This window comes from Xiphophorus couchianus, chromosome 18, assembly GCF_001444195.1.
Source record: "Xiphophorus couchianus chromosome 18, X_couchianus-1.0, whole genome shotgun sequence".
In the NCBI taxonomy this organism is placed as follows: Eukaryota; Metazoa; Chordata; class Actinopteri; order Cyprinodontiformes; family Poeciliidae; genus Xiphophorus; species Xiphophorus couchianus.
The window spans coordinates 14108954-14119863 of record NC_040245.1 but is presented as its reverse complement, the minus strand read 5'-3'; the positions used below and the strand labels follow the sequence as shown (position 1 = coordinate 14119863).

The following is a 10910-nucleotide window of genomic DNA, read 5'->3' as shown; positions in this document are numbered from 1 at the left end:
TTACATAATAAGAATTAATCGTAGCTTGTCCAGAGAATCTGGGTTAACAAAGGTTTCATGAGAGATTTCAGACAACTAGTCTTAAGTGATGATGTTTGATATGTGATTCAGGATTTAGCCAGTGTCATTTAGATCCTATCTGCATCACAGATTACATGAGAGCTATCGCCAATCAGCACCAGGGGGTGCAATTATTTTGGCGACTTCTTTCACAAAAACCTTTGTGAAGAAATCTACTGTTATTTATTTTGCAGATTACAGAAGGATGCCTAAAGAGAAATGGAAATTGGCAATAACTGAGTTGAAAAGCAACCTCAGAGCCAAGAGATTCTTTATCTCTCCTGTATTTGGCCCAGTTAGAGAGTGAATGCTCTTATTTCTGACTTAGTATTAAACCATTGAATGATTTTTGTAGCCAATCACAAGTAGACCCTACTAAATGGGTGATCTAAGAAAACTATTTAATACTGTATTTTTTTAAGAGTATCACAATATAATTTTATTGAGCTACTTTGTGCTGATCTGTCAACATGAATTCCCAAAGAATACTGCAATATTTGTGGTGGTAATGAAACAAAAGTTGAAAAGGTTAAAGGGATGTGAATACCTTATTTATCAAAGTGATAAACAGAAGGTCGGAAGAACAAGATCGCCAATACAACCAGCCAAAATTAGTCTCCTCCTCAGGGTGTCTGGACTCACCCCTAGAGATAGGATGAGAAATTCAGTCATCTGAGAGGGGCTCAGAGAAGAGCTGCTGCTCCTCCTTGCCAAGAGCCAGTTGAGATGCTGAGATGCTTCCTCTACACCTCCCATGGTGTGGTGTGCTGGGCCCGCCCCACAGGCAGGAGATCCATTGGAAGACCCGGGACACGTTGGAGGGACTATACTTCTTGGCCAGCCTGAGAAAACCTTGGGATTCCCGTGGACGAGATGATCCAAGTGGCTGGAGAGAGGGAGGTCTGAGTCTCTCTGCTTTGACTGCTGCCCCAGTGACCTGATCACAGATTAAGTGGGAGACAATGAATGAATGAATGGATGGATGGATGAGTGTAGTTGGACATGACCCAGATGAAGAGGAAATTGTACATTGAAATCAAGTGATTTAATAAAATAAATAACTTACAGAAACATAGATGGCAGGACATGGAACAATGAAGCATGAAACAAGGTGACAGAAAGATCCAGTATCAAACAAAAATCCAAGAGCCGGAATACTGAAGAGAGGCAGAAATGACTAAGTAAACCACAAGAACAAAGCAGAGACAGAATGCAGGGAGAGGAAAATCAAGGGACAGAAAACAGCTGTACAAGGGAGCAAATTGGCAAGAGGGAAGGTGAATAATAAACACTGGAGAAGAACAGAGACTAAAGCAAACTACAAATCAGAGGTAAAAGAATAACATAAATCTAACAGATGAAAATTCAAATGTATAACTACAAAGTGCAAGAATAAACAAAAAAAAAACTAAATGCAAAGAAATGAATTTATGTGGAAAAACATCTTAATTGATGTTTTTAAAGAGAATTTTATAAAATCAGAACCATCACTTTAAAAAACAGATTGCAAATTGGAAATCAAGTCAAAGTTCTGATTAGAGCATCACCATGAGTACAATTTCTAGTTGATTTTTGCTCCAAATCTGTTTTATGTGTGTGAAAAAGACACACACATGTATAGAAACAGCCACACTAAACCTTTGAATTTTTTCTCAACCGTATATCTACAGTACGTTTGACATTAACATAATTACATGAAATAAAGCTTTTTGAAAAATACAACTTAAACACAAACTTGCTCACTGCACACACTTGGAACTTCATGCTATGAGATCCATGCATTTGTGGAAATTACAATGCAGACATATGGAATAATATCTAACAGAGACATGAAGGATACAGATGTGAGATTACAGAATGTCCCAATCTGTTACTAAAATGCCATTAAGGTAGTGCAGGCATTTGAGTGTGCATAGTGTCTAGGCATGGCAGAGAGTTTATGACAATCTCATCACACATGGCTAATCATGTAGAACAATGAGAACAGAGGCATGAAAAAGGGGGTGGAGAAGTGTGTTCTGGCCTTGAAAATCTGATATTGCTTTGGATGCATTTTTTGTTTGTTTAAAATCATCGCACACATCACGCAGCCTGTAGTCAGCTCTTAAATGTATTAGCTCCCATGGATGGATCACTTGGCAAAGTACATTATGCATGCTTTTGTGAATTCCTGCAACCTTCTCCGCATGTCCTTGAAACAGACAAAGCCACCATTTTGCCCTTTGCTAGGGTTTATACATACTGTGTGTCTTGGCAGTTTGGTAGCTTGCCAATATGAAGAAGATTTTTCAGAGGAAACAGATGAATGGCAGTCAATATGTGGCTGACTGTGCAAGAATACTGACTGTGCCCTATGTTTTATCCTCACATTTTGAGAAGCATTGGGTCCCAGCAACTGAGCAGAAAAAAATGTGAATTGGCTTCAAAATATTATAGGTGTGAAAAATAGGCATATGTCTAAAAAAGGTTTTTAAGTCTTATCCTTCCTAAGTTAGCTGACACACCCCAATGTGAAATAGCTAGCATATACACTTAAAAGCTAACATGAAGACAGCTACACTAGAATATAGCTAATCAATCACAATATGATTTAGACAAGGAATTAAATTATGTGGAAAAGCACCTCCTGCTTGCTGAGATGTATGAAACATGTGATGCTGTGGGTCCTAATTTCACAAATTCCCAGGGAACATTTCAAATACCAAGAGATTAAAAATACAAATCTTATTTGCCGCATGTCTTCCCCCCTCTCCTTCCCCCTTTTCTGTCAGCCTACTTTCATATAAGGGACACTAGAATGGTGTCACAAAAGACCCCTGGAGGGGAGAAAAAAAAAATCTAGTGGGGTCTACCAGAATCTTGAAAATGAGTCACCTCTGGGTCTTTATCAGGAACACCATGAAAAAAACAAAACAAGCAAATCCAATATAGACACCAAATTAACCTTATTTTATTCTATTTCAATGGGAAGCCTGTAGATAAGCTGAAGACAATAGAGGACCCATGTCAGTGAACGATCCAAGGAGATTGTTCAGAGGAACAGTTAAAGATCCTGCTCTGTATTCTCCAACCTTGTGAAATCTTAAGAAGCTAATCTAATGTGAAAAAGGGGCTGCACAAAGGCCAATGGGTTCAGATTATGTTAAGGCAATGAAGATTAACTTATTTTCAGGTATTTTACACATCTTTATAAGAGGTGACAACTGTTCTGAATGCTCACTGTCAAATATCGATATTTTATAGAGTACATCTTAAATACTCAAACAGCTTAAAAAAAAAACAACCTTGTTGAACTTATTAGCCTGGGTCGAAACTGTATAATGCTTAAATATGTGTCATACTGAAATTATGCACTGCTAATATTCATGCTTTCTTGGGCTTTGCAGGTTAAGATTCCTCTGATGAGCAGACAATAAAAGTAATTCTTTTTGACAGCTGTCAAATTCTGGTACAGTCAGCTAAGCAGACCAGACTGACCGTTTCATAAACGCATACGTAAAGCGTGCAAGCTTCTACTAAGCATAAAAGCTCTGACCTTAACACTTCCCACACACCAGCAAAGGATGAGAGACTTCGGAGCACTAATAAATTATTCACAATTTTATAACTCTAGGAGTCTACCTCATTCTAATTCAAAAGGAAGATGTCACAAGACCAGTTAGGTTGTCATTGAATATTTTATTTGCAAATGAAAGAGTAATAACTCAGAAGTCGTAAAAATATACATTTTTTACTCGTGATATTTACAAGGATTGTTTTCATCAAATGAACAAAGCAAAAAAAAAAAAAATCCCTTATTGTTTTAGAAAACTAAAATGAAAATGCACATCAGAAAACAGATGAGAGTAAAGTAAACAAAAGTGTTTTACATTTCCCTTTAGTCGAGCCATGCTGAGCCTGTCTGCCCCTGACACTGAAACAACGCAGTCAAGAGGAAACAGCCGACCACACAGAATCAACACACACCGGTGATGAGCATAGCACACTGAAAAGTGCAAAGTACATGGATAAACATTTGAAAGAAAACCCCAAACAAACAAAGAAGACAAAAGTAAAGCTTCAAAAATCAATTAGTGTTGATATATTTACAATTTTAGATTTTTTTTTTTGATTACTTTTAGTTGATTACAGTTATGTTACATCAAAGCAAAGCATTCCCGTTCATCTGCTCAATCTTATGACATGCAGGTACCTCTTACAATCTCTCTTTAACTTCCTTGAGGTTGAACCAAGCCTCGTTCATCTCCACTCTTAAAAAGCAATAATACATCACATTCTCTTATACTGACAGACAAGGCCAAACCACAGATTGCCCTGCTCAATAGCTTTAATCAGAAATAAAGCGCGACTAATAGAACATAAAACACTGTAGCTACATGAGATTCATTCTCCCATCACATACCGCAGGATAACCATTAACCATTAAACTGCACCTTTGAGTGTTGGTAACAAGACAGTGTACGGTGCTGCTGACTGATAATATTGCATGTGGAGCCGACGCGCTGAGCTGTGGGGCGTGTTAAGACTTTTTCCTCCTGCGCACACTGAACTGACAAAAGCGACTTAAAATTCATTTGTTGGAAAAAGAGCGAGTTTGTTGGGTCACAAAGAAGTATGCAGCGTGAGGGCTCATAAACTGGGGAATCTGCCACCTGAGACTTGCTGACGCTGGAAAGCAAATCAAAAAAGCTTGGAGGAATTTAAAGCTGGAAGACTTGATTCCCATCCTCCACCACCACTGCTACTTTCATCTGTGGAGGAGGGAATTTCAATGACAAGAGCCCACAGCCCTGGCTCAGAACCAATCCTGTTATAACTCTCTTGTTTCCCGGTACCACTCTTGTAAATTCCCAAGCTGGGGAAAAAATCTTTCAGCATATGCTATCAAGATCTTTAAGATGCATAGCAGTGTCTGTTTTAGTGAGTCCTTCCAAGTGTGTGTGTTTTCTTACTATATCTTTTTTTTTATGCAAGTGTGTGCACATGTCCTCTGAGTGATGCCACGTCCCATTCTGTGCCACATTTAGTATCCGGGCTCCATCAGTCAGCGGTAATACCTCCAGACATTTGATCCATCAAATTGATTCTGAAGGAGCAGAAATAACAGGGAATGCTTGTTTGGGCTTTTGTTTGTGCAAAGGGTGTCAGTTTCTGTGAGGTGTGCTTGCGTGTGCACACAACAGCACTGTCTTTTCATATGCATCTCGCATATGATATGTGCACCTGTTGATGTGTATGTATATACAACTTGTAACTATGTGTGTCTGTTTGGTGAGATGCCACCAAGACAACCTGGGCAAAGTGCATTTTGCACAGAGATAGCAGGAGCACACCAGTCCCCTCCAGAGCTGATGAGAGTTATGAATTATGAACGCTCTTTGTCTCGAGACGCCACCCCCACAAGCAAAAACATGACTGCTGCCTGTGAAGCAAAGTTCAGTAGGCATATAAAACTAAGCAAAAGCTAAAGTCAACACTGCCAGTCTTCAGTCATGTACATTTAAACAGAGGTTCTCTTGCTTGACTGCATCCTTCGCCCTCATTGAATGGGTAACATCAGAGTGTGTGGGTGTGGCCCAAGGGCAAATACTGAATTTACATGCATACACCCACCCATACACCCCCACACACAATTACAAGTGTATTCGCAGACATGCCACTACGCACGCTCAAAACTTCTCTATTACACACATAGAGTAGCCTTCTTGGTCGAATATGACATGCTGCTTTTAGTGAAATAATAATAATAATAATAAAAAAAAATCCCAATTACCTCTGTGGTTAAGTCATGTGTGAAATCCAATGTGTGAAATCAAACAACACGTCCTTTCCTGGCAGATGTTGCAGATTTAGACCTGAAATATGACCAAATTTGCGCTAATGATGCAGAGCCACGGATGAAGGAAGTTCTAGGCTGTCAAATAGCAAAATAGGACACAGTGGCTACCCTGGTAAAATAAATAAATAAATAAATGTAGAAATACAGAATAAAGATAAATGTAGCTCTTCCTTTAGCTTTGTTTTTTTCCCCCCTTTCAATACTGGTTGTTTGAAATGTTTGAATTATTTCTCTGACTACAGATGTGAGCAAGACAAAACTAGAAATTTTCCAAAGGTTGAGAAACCACAATGGTATTTGTGTGTGATCTGTAAAAGGTTGCACACTTTATATTTTAAGAAACATTGAAAGTTCGCCTTTCAGAATGAAATTTTAATTGTCTGTTGAAGGCGCTAGATTATGTCTGGATGGAAATAATTTTTCAAATGTAGCAAAATAAATATTAAAATTATAATTGGATTTTATCTCTATAATTATACTGTACTTTCAAAGCAAACTTTAACTGTCAGTGACTCATGTCATGTTTGAACACATGTGGTCTTGAAAACTTGTCCAAGTATCTATAGATATATAGTTCTTTTTTTTCAGAAACAGAAAATATATGGTAAATTGGAAGTGGTCATAATGGATCAAATGAGTTTGCCTTGTACACATTCACACATACTGTCATATACAATGTTTGTGTCACATTAGGGTCCACTGACAATATCAATGTCATTTGTAACTTAAGAAAAAAAGATAGTTTGACTTCACTTTGGATTTCTCACTTTGCATTATTTTGTGAGGAAACATTTTCCTGACATACCCTTATTTTTAAGTTGAACTGACATCATGTGTGTATAGCTATCTGTATGTACAATATAAAACAAGACTGATTACAGAATGTACAGTAAATAGTCTTGTGGCATGGGATTGCTTTCTCACCACTCACTCTGCTTGGTGCTTCTTCGGCTGCATCCGTTTCTGGGGCAGTTCTTGTGATATCGAGTGCTTCCTGCTGGTGACCCTCAAAGTTTCATGTGAACAGAGACTTAACCGCTGGTACACTGAAGATAAGGACCAAGGGAGAGGGGTGGTGAGGGCTTTAGAAAAGAGAAAAGAAAACATCTAAAGGGAGAGGGATTGCAAAGGCACACTAGATAGGCTACATGCCCTTTTTTCAGCTACTTTCAGTCAAACTGCATTTTGTCTCTCAGAGGATACAACAAATAGGTTTCTTGCTGACAACAAGCATTAGCCAAGCAAGTGATTGGGCGAAACAACAACCAAGTGCCACACTGCTGTTACGGATCCAAGGAGAGTGTTAGATTTATCTGAAGTCACACTCCTTGTTCCCCATCTTTAGACAAGCTAAAGTAAAATTTGAAAGTCATGTGCCTTAGTTTGATATTGTACCCTGAAGGAGGCTGAAAATAATGGACTCCACCATCTTTGTTAATCACACATTCATCTCAACAAATTTTGGCTTCAGTCAGAAATGCAGCTTTGTAAACAAAAAGAAAATGATACGAAAAAATACCAATCACAACCCATCCTGGGCCATTGGTGGCACTTCTTAAAATGAGGGACTGGACACATGGCTGCCTTTGACATTTTGTAATCCGCACAGGAAAACGAGACAAAAGGAAACAGAGACAAAACCAAACAAAGATTCTAGCTGTTCTAATAGATGCTTACCTCTACGTTTAAAGAATTGCTATTGGCCTAATAAATGCTACTAAAGTAGTAGGAGAATATTTGGTAGCAGTACAGGAGTTTAACAATGTAGATGTGGGAGGAACATTAACAAGTCCATTGATTTGACTGTCAATGCTACATCCTTGTTCCTGAAGTCCCTCCCTCCCCATATGCCAGTCGAACAGTGAAGCAGATGAGGCGTTCATGAGCCAGCTGAGTCAGTCTGTGGTTTCTCACGGGTTCCTCTGCGAGAGCACAAAAGACCAAAAGCAACGAGGCGGATGATGCACACGCTGCGCACCGTGTCTGTCCACATGGATGGGCAAAATTGGCCAGGCCCATGGGGGAGGCAAAGCGGTTTGTGGTTTTAGAGCAAGTAATTGGAAGCAGCCAGATAGAGGTGAAGAGTGATATGAATCAGAGAATCACCCCTCCTCCCTGGTCTCCAACTTTACAAACACAAAAAACCCAGCTTCCCAGACAGTCTCCCACTTTTCCCCTCTTTTCCGCCCTACTTATATTCGTCTTGTTTAACTGATGGCGAATGTAAGTATGTTTTTAGTTTCCTTTTCTCACTCCAACTGCATGCCTAAGCCTTTGATTTGATAAATAAATAAAGCTCTTCAAGGGGGCGCCTTCCACCTCAATGCACATGGTGCTTCTCTGTGCCGTCTGAAGCAAAAAGAAGAAATGCAGCAAAAAAGTTCTACCTTCAGCCATGGGATTGTTTTGCATCTCAGGTTTCAGCTTTTTTGTTTGTTTTTTTTTTAATCAGTAGGGGCAAGCATGTCTTATATTTTACCCTTTAAGTTATGCATTCATTAAAAGTACTTTTGGAATTATAGTATTGATTCTTTTAATTACATCCTTTAAACTAGTTGCATTTCTTTGTTTATGGAAGAGTCTCAGTCTTTGGGAGAGAGGGTTATGGGGCTTCAGGGAGGGGTCAGAGTCTTACATGGCTGCAGGAAAGGGCGTGGCTTTCAGTCCTACACAGTCTGAAAGGCCTTGGTCTGGGCTGGGACCATGAGAGTCGGGGGTGTGGGTCCAGACATGTTCCTGGAGTTGAATTTTGGAGTGATAGGGGGCTCAGGGGTTTTCGGGGGCACTACTGTGGTGTAAGCTGGAGGGGACTGGGGGAAGCCTGGAGGCTGTCCATTTTCCTTCAGAGCTGCCACTGCAGGTGGACGTGGGCGGTGGCCACGTTGGGTGCTGTTGTGCACCATTGATTGGGTGGAGGAGGCGCCGGAGCGTGAACTGCCAGAGCGGGACGAGGATAGGGAGTTTGGCTTCACTAGTTTGGCCTTGGGAGCCTCAGCATCTTCCCTGTATGTTGGGAAACACAGCACATAAGGACAACAATATTTATTTGATATAAAAAGCAACTCTTGAAACAGAGAAGAGAACCCTAACACAACAACAGCACAGCAGAGTGTCCCTGCATTACACTATTCCAAGGTCTAAAGCACAGGGGACTTGTAGATTGCCAGAGCTTCATGTAATTCATGAGATACCCCCTAGCCTTAGAGTTTTCTGAAGGAAATTTGCATGGAATAATTAATTCTGCTAGAATCACTGGTTCCCCAGATGCAACTGTTGAAGAAAAAAAAAAAGGCACTGAAAATACAATGAAAACCATCCCAAATAAATCAACTTCTACTTGTGTTTTAATATGACATGATGAAAATCTCAGAGAAAGTGCAGAAAAATGGTACCTGGCTGCCCCAATTTTATTCAGAATGACTGATCAAATCAATAATCCTTGTTATTTATTTCAATTTCAAAAGCAACCTATTATAAGAAAGGGTGTTAAACATACAGGAAGTTTGTGAAAAAGTTATTGGTCTATACATAAAGTCTCATGATGCTTGTGAACATACAGAGTCAGAAATGCACATTTTAGGTTGAGATGCATTCTAATGCAGCCAAGATTATTATTATTATCAACAAGAAAATGGAATGGATAATGTTTGAATCTTTAACCATTACAAATTCATACAACTCCATGCAGAGAACAAGGTTCTCGTGCGTAGTGTAAACAGTTCCAGAAAACTAAAAAAATGTGTTTTCCAAGCAAAAAGGAAAATAAGTGGCAAATTCAAGCTTGAGACTACTACATTGTTTCATAAATAGGTGTAAAAATTTCTGCATTAGGACAACAAAATTTTCAGCTGATGTTGACAGAAGCATAAAAAGCTATAATATAGGCAATGCGGTGGCATGATGATCCTGAGCATGAACAGCTGTTTCACACTATAACAGTATTTATTTTAAAACATTTTGTGTCCCAAATTTTAGTGAGCTATATTTTTAATAGTAAGAACGATTAAAAGAAAGAGAGACAGACGACAAGAATATGACTGAACCTGATCTCATTTGGGGTCTCCTCCTCTTCGTACTTCTTTTTTTCTTTCTTCCAGAAAACGAGCCAGATGATTATTATGACAATGAGGACACCGAGGGATATTCCCACCACTACTCCCGCTACCGTCCCAACATCCCTCACATCTGTGGATGAAAAAAGAAGAAAGCGATTAGAGATATATTCTGCTTTTCTCTCTGGTAAAATAATATTCCATTTTCCCTGTTAGTCTTCAATTTATTAATAATCATTTTACATGCACATTCACCAGAAAAAGACTCAGTTCTTTCTTTTGAGTCCCTCCATCCATATTTAATTTAAGGACATTAATTTAACACCAAAGACCAAAAAACATTTATGCTGAGCTGCTAGATCTGTCGTTTCTTTTTTTCTATCCTCCCATACATGACCCTGTCAGGGGACTCTCAAGGAATGCATCATTTTGACAGTGAAACATGGCATTTAAAATAGAGAGGCCATCGCTATGGGTTTACTGCATTCAATAGGAAGGTAAAGGGAAGGAGAGGCAGGGTGAAGAATAAATGTATTTGCAGCTGTAGTTTAAAACAATAACCATCAATCAGTGTGGCAGTTTGGTGTGAGGTGAAGACTGCGAGGTCAAGTTCCCCTCCACAACTCACGCTGCATTGTGACCTCAATGGTGCAGTTTTCCTCTCCCACATCATTGCTTGCTGTGCACCTGTAGACACCTGTGCTGTCCATGGTAAGATTCCTCAGGGTGACAATCTCTGGGTTCTTCAAATCTGCCCCAAAAAAATAAGATGTCATTTATGAAAAGGGCCCTGAAATATATTCAACAAGAGAGAGCAAATAGGAGTGGAATAGTGGGGGGATATTTTCCAGTGGAGGTCCATCACAGTCAGGAGGACCTGAGGAGAGAAGCAGGAGTGTCTGACAGAGTGACGGAACCCCAGAGCCATATGGGATATTTAGTCATCTGCACCCCTGACA

The 10910-nt window shown here is 39.5% G+C and overlaps 1 protein-coding gene across 1 annotated transcript in view; it reads right to left on the bottom strand.

The window, feature by feature from the left end:
• Positions 1-3718: 3718 nt before the first annotated feature.
• The window catches only part of clmpb (CXADR like membrane protein b), a 76860-nt gene continuing 69668 nt past the window's right edge, over positions 3719-10910 (bottom strand). Inside the window, exons 5-7 of the mRNA XM_028045033.1 lie at positions 10580-10702; positions 9943-10084; positions 3719-8902 (exon numbers count right to left, since the gene is read on the bottom strand). Of these exons, the coding sequence (XP_027900834.1) occupies positions 8566-8902; positions 9943-10084; positions 10580-10702 (602 nt within the window). The 3' untranslated portion in view covers positions 3719-8565. The remainder of the gene's footprint in view (positions 8903-9942; positions 10085-10579; positions 10703-10910) is intronic.